The 20184-nt window shown below is 39.4% G+C and overlaps 1 protein-coding gene across 2 annotated transcripts; it reads right to left on the bottom strand.

Moving 5' to 3' along the window:
- Positions 1-2768: 2768 nt before the first annotated feature.
- On the bottom strand, positions 2769-19904 carry smox (spermine oxidase). 2 transcript variants are annotated; one of them, XM_067584795.1, is made up of 7 exons: positions 19763-19904; positions 11852-12086; positions 10878-11104; positions 9111-9284; positions 6913-7657; positions 4898-5058; positions 2769-3334 (listed from the first exon to the last, which is right to left on the bottom strand). In XM_067584795.1, the coding sequence occupies exons 2-7, from the start codon at positions 12057-12059 to the stop codon at positions 3182-3184; spliced, it is 1668 nt and encodes a 555-aa protein (XP_067440896.1). In that variant the 5' UTR covers positions 12060-12086; positions 19763-19904; the 3' UTR covers positions 2769-3181. The 2 variants fall into 2 exon arrangements, with proteins under 2 accessions (XP_067440896.1, XP_067440897.1); XM_067584796.1 differs by lacking the exon at positions 19763-19904 and adding an exon at positions 12319-12587.
- Between the last annotated feature and the right edge of the window lie 280 nt (positions 19905-20184).

Genomic DNA, 20184 nt, shown 5'->3' with positions numbered 1-20184 from the left:
GTTTGTTGAACTTCGACAGGTGAATTTGCAGTCAACCATAGAAAAGAACAGAAACAGTGACTCATTGTGTTTGGATACGGAGACGTTAATCTAACAGTGTGTGTCCCCCCCCCCCCTGTTTTGCATATTACACTATCAGCCTACAAAGTGCAACGTTGCTCTCATGCAACGTTGATATGTCATTCTGTGGCCACTTTTGTTTGGCTGATGTCAGTGTACTGTAAGTCTTAACATGTGCAAGAAAACAAACTGCATGCTTCAGTTAGGTTCAGTCTAAACACGCCCACACATGAGAAGAGTTCAAATCAGGCTAAATAAGTGAAAACACCTGTGTTGGTGAACCATGGGTGTGGAGGGGGTTTAAGTGATTGGGCGACTGGAGCTGTGTGTTCATTAATAAACACACACAGTGGTTGATTTTCAGAACTCAATTTTAGTATTCATCAGGGGATTTTAAATTAAGATGAGAAAACTAAACAGGCGGTTGTTGGCGCTGTCTCTCATAGCTGGCATGTTAAATGTCGTTCTCACGCTGAAACTTGGGTCATTCTGTTCCTTCGAGTTACCATCTCATGCTCCTTGCTCTTTGTAACTGCCAGCAAGTTGACATCCAAAAAATATATCAGATCTGTGTCCTTGGCATTTGTTTGGTTTGGAATCGTTGTTTGGCCATTAAATTTTACTTCAGCCACATCCCAGAACTGCACAATATGAGACGAAACAGAGCATGCTTTCTTAAAAACCATTTCGAAATTAATCAATAAAAATGTTGTGCTCTCTTTGTAATAATAAACCAAACAGTTGCAGCATTACACTCTAAATGAAACCATATTGTAAAATTGCCTAAGACACATTTTGCAATCATGAACTGACATGACTAAATTTGAGTGAATTTTGAAAAACTAGTTTCAATTTCAAACACAGGAGTCAACATGTTCCACAGAGCTTTGTTATTTATTTTCTACTGTAATGTAGTGCTTTATTATTAATAGTTTATTTGGATCTCTATAAAAAATATCCAAAGTTGGATACAGAGGGCAAACACAACATCATTTTGCCTATTTGTTTTAAATTTTGAATTCATTTGTATTGTGTGCAAAGGCTTGAATAAATTGATCAGTAATGGTGCTCCTTTTAATCCTATAATTAAAAAAGAAAGAAAAAAACAAAAAAACAAGCTCCACAGCTGCCTAAACACTCATCAGGTGGTGAAAAATGAAGAACTGCAGCTCAAATATTTAAGTGATACTGGCTGCCGTGTGAGGGAGAGCTTTTAGATACCAAAGATATCATTTCAGTAAATGTCTTGCACTTGAAAATCTCTAAGGTCTAAAAAGAACCGGCCCATATTCTAGTGCTTGATGTTCTGCCTATCCATTGAAAAAAACAACCATCATATTATTAATACTTACAGTATTATTGTGTGTCTAACTTCTTCTGTGGTGCTGGAGAGACTCGAGCCATGTGGGTGTTAAAACTCATCAGGTTTCATGTTTGCAAGGTTGCACTTTGCACATATTTGGAGTCAGAAGTTACAGTAAAAGTACACATTCAAAAACACAGTCACAATAGATCTCTACCACTTAAGCATCAATAGAAAAAGAACAAAATCAGGAATATTTCTCTGCTGTTGTTCTTCTTAATTCTTATGCAGATTTTGAACTATATATTTTACATTTGTCGACTTCCATGATATGAAGTGCTTTGTCATGTCAGAAGTAGAGCTGAAACAATTAGTTGATTAATAGATTTAGTCAATCGTCCAAAGATTAATCAGTAACTTTTTTGATATGTGATAGATTTTTTGAATTACTTTTAAAGCAAGAATGACCAGCGTTTGAGCCAGACTCTTAAATGTGAGTATTTTCTGGGTTTTTTTTACTGTAAATTGATCATCTTTTGGGTTGTTGGTCAGACAAAATGTGCAATTTGATTTATGTCCTCTTATCAACATTTTATAGACTAAACAATTAATTGATTTAGCCAGAAAAAAACAGCAGGTTAATTGATGGTGAAAATTAGTTGCAGCACTAGTCAGAAGAGAAATTTGTTGCAAATACTAAGATCCTCTAACAGACTCCAAAAAGGGGCACAATGTGACAGATAGCACACATGCTAACATGCTAATGCTACATGATACTGTAGATGTGGGAAAATAAAGGAAATTTGAAGAAAATTAAGTTTTTCTCCATTATTTTGGAAGTGGAAGATGACAAAATCATTAAAAATATGTGGGAAAAAACCCAAATTATCTCCTCTTATGTGTGAAAAATGTGAAATTTTGAAAATATGTCATCATATTCAGATGAGGAAGCACAATTTCTTCTAACGTTATGACTGTGAAAGTTGCTAATAAGTGGGGAGGAAACACACACTGATTTCCTTGTTTTCTGTTGCTAATTAAAACTTTCCCCATGTCCTTTCAGCCTGTTTGTCAGTGAAGAGGAGGATTAACACTGTTGTCCAACAGAAGTGAGGACGGGTTGAGGTCTGTTCTAACACCATCTGTCACTTTGGCACAGCATTATGGCTTCTGAGCCTTTTCTTTTCTTTCCATGTACACTCACTTTATGCCTCCTTCTCATAGATTTAAAAGGATACCAACATAGTGAAAGTATGGAAACAGCTCTTGTCTGTGGTCGTACCATTCAGTGCTCACTTTTTCACTTCCCTGGCAAAGAGATGGATTAAGAGGAGATATTTAATGTCTTCCACTTTGTCATGATGTTTTTCATTTTAATGAATTAAAAAGACTGAGCCGGTTGTCGTTAGACGATGATAGAACTTTTTATTATGTTAAAACTTTCTTAATTTTATTTAGTATTTCCATTATTTCTGAAATAACATAACGTACAGAAGGCACTTACAAAAACAAGTTAAATTACAGATGCTGTTATTATAAACATTAAATTACTGATTTAAAAAAAACAACAATGACATGAATGATAAAGAAAAGAAATGACAGCACCATTGGCAACTTTTGAACTGTACATCTCAAAAAAAAAAATTCTTTTAGCATGATTCGAATCTACAGTACAATAGAAACAATACTTATTTGTAATCAGTGAAATAATGCCCGAGCTATGTTTTTAAGTATAACATAATCATCAAGATTAATCAGTTCAAAACTCAACAGTTTGTTTATTTATATTCTTTTCACTAGTCAGAGGTTCATTTTATTTTACATATTAGGCTTTGTGGTTTCAGCTCTGTGCAAGTCCTGGTACATCTCTATCAGGCGAGTGGCCTCTCTCTGCCCTGACAGCAAAGCACCATGGGTAGTGGAATAGTATTTTCGGTGGGTGGCCTCTCCAGCAAACAGGACCTGCAGGGGCTGAGGAGGAAGGAGGGGAAGAAAAAGGAAATGAGAAAGGGAAAAAAAGGATTTGAGAGAAGAAAACCAGATTCAAAACAAGATCCCTCAATGTCGTCTTGACATATTTTTGGCCTCTTGAGTAGCACTGGTCTGTTTCCATCACGGATTCCCTTGTTAGCGCTCTACATGTTGCAGGCTGCAGTTACTTTTCCTGAGGGCTTACAATTTCAGTTTAGCAGAATTAAAGGGCTTCAGCAAAGGGGTCGTGCTGTTCCTTCAGCAGTGTCAAGTGAACACACAAACACACAAACCCAACCCCCCCCCCCAACCCTTCACTCTCTACACCCAGAACGCTTCAGGTTTCATGGTCTAGACTGCAGGCCAGGAAACAGCATTCATAACCCCCCTGACACCAGCTGTATTTGCTCTGCATGTGCTGGGATGTGACATGGTAGTGATGAAACCGCTGCGTTAGCCAGATGCTCTCAGAGTGCATGCAGGGATTGTAAACAACCAAATGTACAGTCACTGAGAATACTATTGTAGAAGCAGTTATGTCCCAGTTTTTCAGTGAATACCGTATGAAGCAGTTACTATAAACAAGGAAAAATAAACACATACTGTATAAGTATTGGTAACACTTGATTTACAGTTCTAATAAATCCTTATAATTTCCTAGATTGGAACTGGTGCATAACTTTAAATTCATCACAAGATTAATGTGATGTGTTAGTAATTATAGGGGAAACAGAGACTGTGGTGCTTTGGTACGATTCTGATTGAATTATTGATTCCAGTTAATGACTAGTGTAACAGACGGTGTTCTAGTCAGTGAACAAGAGGTCATGCAGATATATGAAATTTGTCTGCAGGCAAGCATACAACTGAAATAGGGTTGCGATGAATGATTATTTGTATTGTCAGTTAATCTGACAATACGTGATTGCTGATTATTTTCTAGATTAATCGACTAATCGTTTGGTCTATAAATCACCAGATTGTCCAAACAAAACCTCAAAATGTTCAATTTACTACAATGTAACTCACTTTTGAGAACCCAGAACCATCAAATAATAATAATAAACTAATGACTGAATGTTTACTTGGATTTAAATGAAGCAGTTATTTCAAGAAAATTCCTTTAAAAAAATAAACAACTAATTATAAACTGAACACAACTAATTTAACTCAAAAACAGTCTCAGAACTTTCACTCTATTTTCCCCAAAATTAGTACAAAATAACATTACAATAACTAATAGGAAATGATGTAAAAAAAAAAAAAAAAAAGGAGAAAAAAGGCATTTTATTACACTAAGAGCTCACAATGCTTACAAATATTAAGTGGAGGACAAAATAACAGAAACGCCCAACAAAATAAAGCTGTAAAAAAGACCAATACCAGTAACTGTTGCTTCACAGTTGCCATAAAGCTGAGTCAACATCTCTGACATCATCTAACATGATAAGCTTCACAAAAATGAAGAGTTATTTCAGGCCTGTTGAATTACATTGTATCATATCATACGTATATGTACATATTATTGTGTCCACCCCCTGTGTCATCCTATGATTGTCTCACCGGAGCCTTGGTGCTGTTGGCGTAAGGCAGTGGCATGGACAGCCTCTCAAAGTCTCCGCCACTGGAGCCCACCCTGGTGAAGGAGTAGGAGCCTCGGATGTGGGGGTTACTGCCCCACGAGGAGCGCAGGATGCGCCGGGGCTTTGGAATGTCGGGGTTCCCTGCGGACGAAGGGACGGAGAGAGAGGGAGAGAGAGACAACTTAGTACAGAGAGTGGAAGGAGTTTGTTCAAAACTTTGTAACCAACCCAGTCTCACATTTAAATGTGTAATAGCTATGTTGGTCCACAGCGCCAAACATATAACGGCTCTAAAATTGTGAGATGCCTACGTTTTTTCCATTTTTCGCAAAAATGTATTCAAAAGGTTACGTGAAGCTGACTTGAGGCTTCAGCTATCCAAATCTGTCAAATCAATTGGATATCTTCCTTAGTTAGTCTTTGAAAATTCCCTCTGTGTTTCCGTGTTGAGTGGAAATGAAACCACAGTAACAAAGAGAGGGAAATCAGTACTAAAAAGCCTGTAACCTTGAAAGATGCCCACTTGTTATGACTCATTTTGACGGCTGGTGCCTCAAGTCAGCGAATACATGTTTGTGCAAAATGGTCGGTATGAGCAGCATAAGAATGAACAGGAGGAATGATAAGAGCAAGCAAAACCTATTTCAGTGTTCATATGAGCACCTGACTAGTGCTTTATTTCATGGCAGTTCATCCAATCTAAACATTTAACTCAAACCGAGAAATATTAACCTAGAGGTAGAGTAGCTCTAGAGGAAAACTCATTGGACCATTAGGATTCATCCTCTGGGGACCATGAATGTAATAACAAAATTTCATAGCAATGCATCAAATAGTTTCGGAGATATTTTAGTCTGGATGAAAGCAGTTGACTGCTCAACCTGACATTGCCATCCCTAAAGCCTCACCGCTAGCAAGTCTGAAAAGCCAGCTCATTACAGAATGAAACCAATTCAAACTAAAGACGTGGCAGCTCTGAATTGAGGCCTTTCACTGGGAAGTCCAATCTGGCAACACTAATAAACGCGTGACCCTCTATGAGCAGAGAGGCACCAGCGAGTCTATATGTAATTAAGCAACAGCTGAGGGGATTTAAACCACACTGACCTAAATGAGGAATGTGTGTGTGTGTGTGTGTGTGTGTGTGTATGAGTAGTTTGTAATTTACAGTCTGCAGTTATAGGAAGTCAACTGACCGCATAATCACGTAACAGTCACTGTTTCTGTGCACGCACCGTGACCTATTATTTCTGAAGGCACTTACCAAGTTATAACCTGAGACATTTGTATAATTTACAACACATTTCCAAATCACACAGTGAGTCAGCTTGGAGGCATGCTGTGAAACTTAGCTGCAACACTCAATGAGCCTCAGAGAAAGTGGGGCAACCATCCATACCATTTGTGTGTATGTGTCGCAGCATAAAGGATGAGTGATCATGTGTCAGTTAAAGTAAAGGCTTTATCTTATCTGACACATGATCTGACCTTGTGGTAAAAAGACACAGATGCACAGTACCTGAGTCATTCAGCTGTATTATCTGTCAACCTTTTTTCATGGGAAAAGCTACTTACGTCACAGCTGAGGCTTATGTCATATCCTTTATATGAAACACAGTTATCCAACCCGAGTCACAATTCTTATGAGTCACTGAGCTGACAGCCTACCAAGGCTATTGTGTTAGTTTGAGATTACTGATTGTTAGTACTAGAACAGAACTGGAAGACGGAAGTTGATAGTCAATATAAGTCAGAATTACATTCTGACTTGTAGAGTCATTTTCTGTAAGGAAAGAATAGTTTGCTCTTCAGAGATCTTCTCAATCACGAAATGATAAAAAGAAGAAACTCAATGAAACACAAGGGAATTTTAACACAAAACCTTGTGTTAAATATCACCTGAAAAAACCCTCAAAGCTTCTATGGTAAACAGGATTATATGAACGATTGCCCATAATACACAGATCTGCCTCCTTTTTGTGTGCGTGTCCTGACCTGTAAAGCGCCTCAGCAGCTCAGTGCAGGTCTCAGCCACTGTTTCGTCATCGCAGCGCTCCATGTGCAGCGCCTCCTGCCCACAGATCCAGCCGCTCAGCATGTAGCCGTAGCGCTCAGGCGGGTAGAGGACGTCAAAGCTACAGATCTTCTTGTACCACAGCTCCTCCGGGTAGGCCAGCTGTTCTAGCTGAGCCTCATCCTCCCACACAAACTGGATGCTGTTGCACTCGGGGCTCCAGAAGGGCTCAGCAAACTCTAAGAATATCTTATCGGTGGTGCTAATGCCCAGCTTCTCGATGGCTAGCACCTTGTCCTCAGGCAGAGAGGGGGAGAACATGGCTTCGTGGTTCTGCTTCAGCACGCCCAGAGAGGCTGTCACGATCACATGGTCTGCTGTGATCCACTCCTCGTCTTCGCACTCCACGCAAATGGGGTGACCCAAGATCAGAGCGTCCTCGTGAGGTTGGCATCCGTGGTTGTTTTCGTTGTGGTTGTTGCCCTGGTTGGTGTCGTTACTCTTGGCGATCAGCTCTTGACGCTGGGCTGTGTAGTTCCAGTGGATGCAGCGGACTGGTTTGCTAAGGCAGACAGTGTGGGAGGGGATATCCTGGGCCAGGAGCTCCACGATCTTCATGAAACCACCAGGAATGACATAATGAGCACCAGGGATCTCTGTCCACTCGCCAAACTCACTCAGCGACACCTCATCCATACTGGGAGAGCTGCTTTCACAACTCTCCACCTGGAGAGTAGGAGAACAGGAGAGCATACAAACACAGATAATCAATCAGTTACATTTCCACTGGAAAACTACTTGCTGACTTATAAACTGGAACACAAATCTCCAATTTTCTGTTTCACCCCCAAAGACAACACTTTGATGACTACTTCAAGTTAAATTCATACTGGAGGTGTGTCAACAGCTTTATCTCTGCAGCTACAGCCCTGAACAAACCAGCATGACTGAACTGGTTTAAACATGCTGGGAACATATCATGTTTTATTTATAGGACAACCCACCAGTAGTGTATTAATAAGAAACAAACATGTGTTAGTGCTACTGTCTCTGTTAGTAAGTTAGCCAGCATGGAGGAAGTCACCTGGTGGCTGCATTTAACAAATATGTTTTATTTCCTGTGTGTTTCTGTGAGTGGGTGGGAGTGTATGGAGGAGCGCTCAAGAACATGAATATATGAACAGGCTACCGATACAAAATGGTGTTTTCACAGCCTACAATAATCATACTCATATCTTTTTGACAAATAGATGGACAAAAAAAATAGAATAAACAATATAATTTCCAATCTTTTTTTGTCTTTATGATAAGTTATTCAACATAAAATGAATGCATACAACAATTACAATCATTGATTAATCATTTAGTTGCTGTTTTTGTCTATTTTATAGAACTGTAAATTTAATATGTTTAGGTTTAGACTGTTGAAGATGCCACCTTAGGCCCTGGTAAATTGTGCTTGAATTGTTTTAAAACTTTGTAGTCAGATTAACTGATAATGTAAATAATTATTAGTAGCAGCCCTCATATTGTTCATTGATTGCTTGTCAAAATGCCTTTCTAGTACAGAATGTGTTTTTCTATTAACACACAGTCTCATACAATTTAACTGGAAGTTTTTACATTGTATTCAGACAAAGAAATCGTGTCTGAGCAAAGCAGCGCTCTCAACTGCATGGTAGGAAATAAACACAAAACAGCTGTGCTTGAAATAACAAAAGGCTGCGGACTAAATATTTGCCAGTTTATATCAACATAGATTATAGGTTAGAGGCTAGTAAATAAAAGCTCATTAGTACTATATAATTAGCAAACCAATCTTTTTGTAATTAATAGTTAATTGTTGTAGCTATTAGGAACACCAAGCACAAAGATTAGAGCAACATCTGCATCTCATTCCAGTCCAATTATACAGTAGGTCTGTAATTGTAATTTCCAATGTTTCCACATCATTTTCCAAATATCTGAATTAATGATTTATGAATATATATGAATATATATATTCATATATATATGAATATATCAGCAAAACAACAGCCAAAACAAGAGCCTCCTGATGCACCACTCAAGATACAACATGGTTTTGATAGGAGAGGAAAAACCCAGGAAGTGATGCGCTGTTACAGTATCACATACACAAGTGGACATGTGGATGTGGAGAACACACACACACACACACCTTGAGGTACTGTTGAAGCATTGACAGTTTGAGCTTCTTGGTGCTTTCGGAATCATCAGGATCCAACATGATCTTCTTGCGCACCACGTCTCGTGTAAAGACGCCAACGCTGTTCTGGCTTTCAGCACAAACTGGCTTCCCGTTCTGGAAGAACTCCTGAGTCAGCTCGTACACCTGAAGGAGGGCAAAGGTGAAGAAGAAGGAGGAAGGATGTACAGAAAGCATAGGAGGGTGAAAGAGGGAAGAAAAACAAACCACTTTAGTTTAATTCAACACATAGTAAACTTTTAGCAACACCACAGCAGATTAAAAATAAATGCTACCCGTCACTACAGATGCAACACCTTAATAAATAGAAAGGAGAGAGCAGGACAAAATACTGCAAAGAAAGTCTCTATTGACCTCCAGGGTGATAATAAGCCTTTTCCTAAAAAGCACAGAGTCAAAACAGCACCAGTAATGTATCAACATGTATCGAGTCAAAACATTAACAGCATGAATCTGGACTGTGTTCACTTTAAGTTAATAAAGTTCAACTAGATAAATTCCTTGACATATAAAGTGCAGCACGCACTGTAAGTGGAACACTTGCTAAATTCACGGTCTGTGCATGTTTAGGCATTATTAGTTTTGATAATAAATTATGATGTTGGAGATTGTATGCAGTAAGGTGACATGATTTTGTGTAAATTGAAAAATCATCTTGCATCTATAACAAGAAGCAAACATTCCAATAGATGAAGTGGGGAGAAGGTATAAGAGCAGCGATGCACCAGAGACAGTGACAAACGAAAAAATCCTGGAGACGGGAGTCTTTCCAAGTTAAATCAGTCAAATCACAAATCTGTCTCAGAGAGCTTTACCAGCTGTACAACATATGCAAAAAACATAAAAACGATTTTCAAAAGTACTAAGAAAACTGGAGAAAGGTGGACAAGATTGACTGACTTGGCTACACAGGGCTGCTAAATGTAGCAGAGGAAAGAGTATCTCCGGTTTCCAAGGTGGTGAAACTGCAAGGCCGTTAATATAGAATTCCATTAAGATTTATCACATGGAGTTAGCACGGGTTATTGAGGTGCATGCAGAAAGCAAAGATGACAAAAGAACTCTATTGTCAACAAAAGAAAATGCCTTCTGTGTATGTAATATGTGTGTGCTATACCTTCCCTCTGTAACTGCTTTTCCAGACGTGACCTACTTAAACGATACTAATCCTGCTCAAACAAGAGCTCCATGAAGGACTTGAATGGCTATTCCTTGTTAAAATCTGCACACTTTGGAGGTCAGATATGTCCAATAATGCTGTTGTGGATGTTAGCTGTGGTGAGACTGACGGGACATCTCGATTCCTTAACATACATTTCTTTTCCACACAGTCTGACAGTATTGTGTATATATTCTATGTCTGCTTGCTCCAATTCTTCATTAAAGCTGTATAAGACTTCCCAATTTTTTCCCTGTTTCCCCAAAACTGATATATATTTTATATAGTTTTAGTAGGTTTCAACGATGTTTGGCTGCACAGTAAGTGTTTGTAATGACTGACCAACCAGAGGGCATTTATGGGTGGTCCCACTGACTTCATATAAACTTGCTACTAAGGCTATTTGACATAATTTAACTCACATATTACATATTCTGATGATCAGTCATGCTGAATAATGAGTATATTTGTGTTCTGGTCCGTGCATACATCCATTTGTGCATGCAAGAGTGAATTCCTGTGCGTATCTATGCGCCTGTGTGCATATGCGTCCCTCTCACCTCGTTGTACAGGTCACTGAACTCCTCCACCAGGTCCTTGGGGATCCTCTTCCCGACGTTGGTCTGGTAGTGAGCCACACCGTTCTTGGTGTACAGGCTGATGCGTCCCACACTCCTCTCCCCGTCCGTGGTGTCCTCCAGCAGCCCGTTGTCCTCTGCCAGGTGGTACACTGGGTTCCCATTGGCGCCATGGATCCAGGTGGCTCCGAGCTCCAAAGTTGATTTTCCTACAACATAAAAAAAAGCAGAGATCAGTGTGAGTTTGAAAAAAATATCTCTTTGAACTCAACACCTCCTGCATGGCTTTGAATGAAACAATATATAAATTCCACTTGGCTCAGGTGCAATCACTCTAGAGAGTTAGATAATTTGACAATTCAATTTGAGGTCAACTCAATTAACATACTGTAGCTGAAGGCCACTTAAATACCATTATTTAATGTTTTTCTTAAGAATAACGGACTGACAGTACCGTGTATGACAGACTCTTTTTTTTACATTGATTTATGTAATAAAAACAGGCCGATGCAAGGACAGAGATGGCTAAATGATTTACATAACGTCTAAACACATAAAAAAGACTTTTACGTAACCGATGCAATTATCCATGTGCCTGACATACTGGTTTGTATGTAACGGTGCAGTACGAGTGTGTTTTTGCACGTGACTACTTTTATAACCATGCAGTATCAGTGCCACAAGCAGATGTTGTTTCCTTCCTTCTTGCCAGCTGAAAGAATTTGTCATAAAATCAGCAGCCGCCAGAACAACTTTCTCTGGCACAGTTCAGTCGAGACTGTTGGGAAAATCCACTAGCGTCACTGAATTACTCTGAAGTGGACCAAGTGAAAAAAGACGTTATTTCTCTTGGCACTAGGAACAATGCTGGTTGCGTAAATATACAGCTTTCAGGTATTACATGTTTGGGTGTTATTAATGCATACACACATTTTAAGGAAACAAATTCCTCTTACCGTGCTGAACACTGTGAACTCTCCCGCCGATGTGGTCTGACGCCTCTAGGACTGTGACATCCGTGAAGCCGTTTTTCAGTAGGACCTTAGTTGCAGCAAGGCCGGCCAAGCCAGCACCAATCACCACTATTCGAGGCTGCCGATGAGTGCGTAGGCCGCTACTAAGAGGATCATCAGTGCTGTCTGAGGAAATTTCACAACTTTGCATGCCTTCCAAGCTCCTCTTCGATGGAGTCTGTAGATAAATTAGAGAAAAGAACCCAAGTTAAAAATGGAAGCATTAACACCGAGTCAGCTGGCAGACAGAAGCTCATAGAGCAGAATATGAGTCTGAGTTTATGTGTCCTGTAAATGACACGTAACATACTTTGAAGAAATAATATACTTTAAAGTAACTGATTGCAAACACTGTTGGTTGGGTGGGTCGTATTAGGTTGCATGCCAGTTACAGTAGCAGTAGATGCTACCTCTTAAACGCTCCTATTTTCAGCTACTGATCACTGCTTCTCTCTGTTGATACAGTTTGTCTGTGTTTAGCATATGTTGTCAAGATTTTACAGATTATTAACCTCAATATGAAGGATTTTTTTTTGACCAGTGTTAAAAATTTGCATAAAAAAATCTGTCCAGAAGTCATAATGTGTCACTGTCACTCTGGATAATCCACAGAAAACGCTATAAAAAGGACCTACTTTCTAACTAAGAAAATAATTCCTATGATAACTGAAGTGAGGTCTGTGGATTATCCAGAGTAACATGGACACTGTTTCTGGAAAGATATATTGCTGCTGAATTTATGTAATTTTTCAAATCTAACCACACCACAAAATCTAAAATCTTGACAAATTAAACCAAAACTATCTTTGTTGCTAGAGAAACCTCAGACTTAAGTTTAAAATTGTTGTTTTTGTTCAATATTTTAGTGAACTGATGCTCTAAAAACTTTGCTGTTTTTTTATGACCGGTGTACCTACAGTACTGATGCCTGTAATTCAGCCTATGTGGAGCTCTGTTGTCTCATATTGCTAATTAGTGATGACTACACAAACCTCTTTTATAGCTGATAAGTGCTTCTTACTGGCATATTCCCTAATATGACCCAAGTTTACAACTCTATTTATAACTGTGATTAACCTCAATTTTCCATGACATGTTAATGACATGTTAACGTTAATCTGCCTTTGTGCAATGTATCATGCTGTATGACACTGTTTACTGAGGTCAAATTAGACATCCTGACACAACCCTGTTATTTGTCAGAACCCAAACGACACACAAACAAAAAGCAATTTCATGTTACAATATCTCTAATTATACTAAAATTGCTCAGGGGCATTAACATTTAAAGTGAAGAATACACAGACGGCCTTGTCTGCCTTGAATGTATGGACAGCTGTGTGTGAAACACAGTGGGAGTCTATTCAGAAGACAGTCCTGTTAACCCGATAGAGAAATCTACAAAGTACAAACTGGAGGCGGCGGTTTTTCATCAGTAAACTGTTGTAATCTGACAGTTTTTAATTTTAAATGGGTAATTTGTCTCAGTAATGACATGCGTGAGCAACAATATCAACTCCTCTGAGGTAAAACTGTGATATCCTACCGCTACACAACTCACACACATACTCCCCACTTTGTTACCACAGCAACAGTGGACACGATGTGGTACATATGGTTCTCACAGCAGAGACAATTCAGTGGATCTAAATATCATAATAACTCATATTTGTGTTACACCTTGTCTTAACTTATATGAGCTCATTAACCTACCTCCAATTAGCTAAACAAGTACATGCATGCAGTACGTAAACCACAAGTAGATAGCGGCCATCGTCAGCTGCGTTCAACCTTGATTCAACTTTGACATTTGTGAAACTGTGTTGTAAGCAAGTTGTCAATCTTGACAAGTCAGCAGCATGAATCACATGTCTGACAGGAATCCACCAGCCAGCACTGCATGAAAACTGCATGATAATGGTAATTGTGAGCACAGATTTACTTGATTTTTTTTTTAAAAGATTCATGTTGAAATAAGGACTAGACTGTGGTGTCAAACTAAAGAGGACATGCACTGGGATTTCTGTAAATCGGTATAATTTCCTGTTTGAGTCTTTTCATGTGACCTTCGGCACAGATGTGGGTTAAAACTGCTTATCTGGACGGGTCAACATGTGACATCTGACCTGACTTCATGACCCTCATCCTGAATGAGGGTCGGACACGGCACGGATTTACTGAACATGCATTTCAATTAGAAGTGGCGATATGACAATATACACAGATAGACCATATAAATGTGTCTGAAAACAAAAAGAAATTAACAAGATTGTTTTGTGGCAATATTGAATTTTTATCTGATTTTTGCATCAATGTGATGATGTTTCTTGATTTGACAGATATTAAAATCAGTGACTGGTCATTTTCATGTGATTATTTTAAACAGTTTATCAATTGATTTCCCAGAAAATTGAAATATATTACTATGTCTTGATTTACATTTACCATTGTAGAGGAATTTATCTTTATTGCACACTCCAGTGAGACGTGTCAGTGTCTAGTCAGCAGCTGTAGTTCCCAACACGTCACTGCTTAAACCACAGAGTTACACAGAGTTACATCTTTGTACCGTAAGTGCCAAACCAAGTTTCACATTCAGTTCTCTCACTTTTTTTGAAACTAACCTCAGTAAATTGTAAATTATCTGCTGGATTCCCAGAGTCTGAAGCTAAAATATTGATGCAACAACATCATCATAAATAGTCATTCTTGGGTTTCAAATTTGAAGGAAAATGAGGGTTGATCTTGGATGTTGTTGGTCCAATGTATTCATTTTATCATACAATAGGAAATATAAATAATAGCATCATCTCTAACATGGGACCTGCCATGATAGCGATTATACAGTTAAGCTTGTCTTTAGTAAAAGACCTTCCTGTGCTTGCTGGCTGGGACGTGACTTTTGAATCTGTGGTCTTGAAATGTGGTCTTTCTCTAGCACGTCAGTTTCCTGTGCCACCACATGTGCAGTAGGTTAAAGAATAGATATGAAATTGTGGGTTTTCCAGTGAATGTTGTTGTTGTTCGAGAGGAGGGTCATAAGAGGACACGGCTTTGTGGTGGACAACAAATGAAGATATTATGTCTGACAGAGGATACAGCGATAGACTGGATGGTTGGGTATTATATTTGTTGTAGGATGTTTGATTATAGTATTTGTTTATATCATAATTTATCAGTTTTCTGTCTGGCATTTTAAACTGTAAGCATCAGGCCTGGGGTTTATTGTGTGTATCTGGTTTTCTACACATCATTTGTGAATAAACTAAATATATAGTAACATATTTACATTGGCAGCAGGTAATACTGTACGTCTCTAAGTATATGAATAATAATAAACCTGCAGCCAATCAAATTATGTCTGATGAAAGGCTCAACAAGCAAATGTCCTGTGACTAATAGGCAAAACCATTTAGATTATCGCTCAAGTATAAAATGCAAATATGTAAAGTGTAAAACTGTTTCCTGGCTACAGCCTTGGGGCCAATGGTTTCATTGCTTTACACAGATGTTTACATATGTATACATGATGATTTTCCACACTCATTTTTTTCCACACAAAACATTTAAGATAAGATAGGTGTGATTAAGTGAATCAGTGAAACATCCTGGCAGTAAGAAACAAGCATACTGCATATCCAAAGATGAGTATTTAATCTCTGTCTGTACGCTCAGTATGCTAATGTCTTATCTCTGAGATGCTGTTGTTATATTTTAAGCATATAGTTGAATAAAAGCCAACACTCAGCCACTATTAATCTATTACTTTCCTTCTGCAAACAGCTGCCTCTTTGTCTGACAATAAGAGACACACTTCAACAAACCAGTAGGAAGTGCTAAAAGGATGCTGACGAAGCCAAATATCCTTGTATTTTCCTTTTATATTGATAATGTGATTGTGTTTTGAGGATTTAACATATTTGTTTTCTTTCTTGGGAAAATTCCAGATCATAGCTTAAAGGGATGACTTTTCACTCAGAATTATTTCGTCAATGTGGGGCCTGACCTAAAAAATAAATCAAATTTCTGTATAAAACTCACCTGATTTTACAAACAAGTAACCTAATTTGTTTAGCGAGACAATAATTTTAAATGGATGACAGATTGACCACTTCACACACTGGCCTCCCTCGACAGATTGCGCATTCCTCCTTGGTTACTTGTAATTCCACGACTGGTTAATACACTCGCCACATGCCACTAGTCCACACTTTACGCCATCGCCACAGATTAGTGTGTGGGCCGGCCTTGGGCAGATAGGCGGCTCAGGGTGGGGTGGAGTGAGGAGGATGGGGGAGGGGGGGGGGGCTACCACTGACCTAGAAATGGCAATCTACAGTGTGTCTGCTGGTGGCCTTTTCAAGAGCAGAGCCGGCCTTAAATGCCTGTTTGTGAGCTCCTGTCTCCCATCTTTACTGCTTTCCTTGGTCCCCTTTATTTGTGGACAGAGCTCTTTGCAGCTGTGTCCACAATCACATCTGCATTTCTTCTATCAGTCCCATGTGAGTACTCGCATTGGCAACAAACATCTCTCTCCCTACATCAAAAAAAAAATATGCAGTGTAATCTAGGGGCTTTGTGCCAAAGGCCAGACATTCCACACTTCTCTCTCCCAGCTCTGATTTTCCCAAGCTGGGATGATGGAGTGGAGGCAACACACACACACAAACACACACACACATTCACACACACTAGGGATGTCAATGGTTAACCGTTAGTCGGTTAACCGCTGAGAATATTTTTGACCGGTTATGCATGTCGGTTTATAGGTTAATTTTGCATACACCCTCCGCTAACAGTAGACAATTACATATCATCAGATTCTTTTTGAATTACTGAAGTAACAGTGTAAAACCAACTAAAACGCGCAGTGTTGCATTATGGGTTGTTTGTAGCCTTAATGTTGCTAGGCTAGCGAATGTCTTAAAGTCTGTTCACAGTGAGTGTGTTTAACCTGCAGGAGTTTCTGACGGCTCGTGTAACATCTTTTTCTGCCATGGAGGGAAATAAATTCATAATGAGTAAAAACAAGTCCAAAGCATCTTCCAGCATCTATTCTGCAGAGACGGACTATGTCGCTGCCAAATACCACTGTCACAGATAAGGAATTAAGTCAAGTGAAGTCAAGTTAAGTTTATTCATATAGCACATTTCATAAGACAGTCGTAAACTGTGCAATGTGCTTGTCTAAAAAAAGACAAACAGGCAGTCTTATAAATAAATGCTAACTGCTGAAGAAGTGAGATGGTGTGAGCAACTATACCATGATGTGAGTTATATTCAAAAAGTAACATTATTTTCGGCCGGTCCAAGGCCATCACCCAGTTGGTGTGCTGAATGATTGAGACCGATACACTGCCAATCAGTGTGGAACACTTTGAGGAGAAGAGGGATGAGCTAAAAGTCAAGCTAGCCAGGGCAGATAAGCTAGCTCTGACCACCGACTGCTGGACAGCTCTCACAAACGAAAGCTAGATCACAACTTTTCTTAAAAATTCACCGGTTAATGGGTGTCGGTCTATCGAAAGCAAAATTAACTGAAACTGACGTCCCTAACACACACATACGCACACACACTCTGCTAGGGCTGTCACAATAACTGCAATATTGCAATACCGCGCTATAGATAAGTCAACCGCAGTGGATGCAAGCAACTGCTACAGCCGCACTATATTCAAGTTTTTTCTTTTATTCATGAGGCTAGGCCCTTGTTTTACACTTTGTGCGTGTGTATTGAATGTCCAGCGGCCCCTCCGTTCTGGTCCGGCGGCTCACAAACCTCACAAGGCTACAGCAGCTAGCATCCAGGCTAACAAGCTAACCTGGTGTTCAGCCCTCATAACAGAGCCGGGCTTGTTGTGAGCTGACCGGGGTCAGTGCTGGTGTAGTTAAAAACATGTCTGTATGAATATTTTGTCTCAGTTATATGTTTAAATTCTCCCAGGTCACCATGCGGCCGAGCAGGCTGCCGTTTAATCTGCTAGGTAAAGTAGTTTTCCACCAAACATACAATCCAAAGGGACTTGGCTGTAGGCCACAGTTGTTTCCTGCCACAACACGATTTATAGTGTTCTCTGTGTTCGTCAGGTACTGCTGCTCAATTCAGACAACACATAATCAGGCTAACATACCTTGACCCCTTGAACCCACCCCCAAAAATGGCGCTAATACTTCATATGGCCGCGCTGTTGAGCCACCCTAAATCACCACAGGGGAAATTTTGGTGAGATTGGCTCTGACCTGATATTTTTACTCTTAACCCCAACCAACTCACAACTCCAACCAACAAAGGCAACAAGTACTAGCCAATCAGAGACAGAGTAGAGTGGGTCTTCGCGGAATACAGATGGAAAAAAAAATAACACCAGTGGACAGCATAAGAGTTTCGCAAATAGGGTTACCATCTAGACATGACCCTTCAAACTGGCTCCAATGCAAACCAATGGGTGACATCAAGCCTTGCTACATCCATCTTTATATCTAGTCTAAGGTCCAGATTAAGAGGAGAACAGTGCCCTGATAATGACAAGAACTGCAGATTCAGGGAAGAGACTCATTGATGACTGACAAATTATCACCACTGAGAGAGATCAAAGAAAAAGATAAGACATCAAAGATAATATTTAACTATAAGCCTGTATATTTTGTGTTTCTTTAAAGACACACACCCTGATCTAGCACAGTGAGTCACATCCTTGAAATTAAAAAAAAAAAAAGGAACCACTTTCTTTCAGTCACGCTATGTAAAGGGTTTACACAGTGTAACAAATGTTTTTATTAACAATGAATAAATCATCCACTAATACTTGATCAGTTATAACCCGTTATTAGGTGCAATTGGGCTGCCAGGTTGTCACTTTCACTTCCTTGGACTGAAGTCCATTTATTGGCAACTTTTTACACCTGCAGAGTCGATACACTAAAAACACTTTATTGAAGATTTATTAACATTTTAAGTTCAGACTAGAGGATTTTTTTAAAGCAAGCATGTATTAATTTGTTACTAGCATTTATAACTGTATTATTGCTAAATAGAGCGGTTAAACACCAGCTAAATGATTTTTTCTTGACCTAAATCTGTAAAGCACTGGTGAATTATTTATTGACCCATAATCAATCCATTAGTTAGTCAGTTAGTGATAAAGGGTGCCTTGTTGGAAAGTGGCCCCAAAGTGTAGATTAATAAAATGAAAATAAAAACTTTTAATAGTAATCTGAGCAGTTATCCTGCAGATCAGAAAAGTCTGACTGGAGGCAGAGAGCAGATAAAGAGAAAGACAATCTAACTGTTTGATCTCAGCTCCTCTATATGCTGCCTGGCTGGAAAACTATAGTGTTGGGAAAGCCTTTACTGCCACGTATAAGCTGTGATGCCAAAGTGGCAGCAGTTTGAAACAAAGAAAACTACTTCACTGAGTTACTCTGACTGATTGTCTGTGAAAGACAACATGTGTTGGAGACATTACAACACATAAATAGTGTTTAAAAGCGATAAAACAAAGCGAAAAACATAAAAAAATCCACCTTGTTCCAGGCGGTGCAGTTAAATAAATCCAACGACCTACAACACATCAGTGCAACATCACATTTTGATTTCAGCTGCCGGCGCTGTGTGTACACAGGTTGTTTTTGTGCACCGTTTTGCTGTCTTTTCCACACAAACAACTGGGTGACATCTATTATAATGTATTTACGGCCGCTCGCAGCGTGACAGCCACAGTAAACAAGCTGTTCTCAGTGTGTTTTCAGCGATAGAGCATGTTCTGTCCTTTCTGGTCAACATTTAAATCACCACACTCGCCATCACCGTCCCGCTGTTAAATAATAAGTCTGTTTTTCAGGAGACGAGCTTACCTGACTCTCTTCGTCTTCAGCTTTAAAACCTCAGCTTGCGCCGTTTTCCCCTCAGCTCTGACCGGCTCCGCTTTGTATTTATGCCTGGAAACCAGAAGCAGCCAGTTTCTCGGTGGCCGCTGCCTCCTCATTAATTAAATATGAGGAGTGATGACGACATAGACCAGCCCTCCACTGAGTCAGCCTGCTGCTGCGCAACACGCGCGCGCGCGCGCGCCCACACACACACACACACACACGCACACACACAAACATCCTGTGTGCCACATGCAAGCAAATCATCATATAATAAACATGAATAGATGGATAAAAGTAATAATAATACACCAGTAACATAATAACAATAATATTAGCCTGATAATAATCATGCGTTTATCTAATGATTATTATTATTATTTACACACAGAAAACACATGTGAATT

This window comes from Thunnus thynnus, chromosome 3 (assembly GCF_963924715.1).
Source record: "Thunnus thynnus chromosome 3, fThuThy2.1, whole genome shotgun sequence".
Taxonomy (NCBI): domain Eukaryota; kingdom Metazoa; phylum Chordata; class Actinopteri; order Scombriformes; family Scombridae; genus Thunnus; species Thunnus thynnus.
This window is presented reverse-complemented; position numbering and strand designations above follow the sequence as displayed.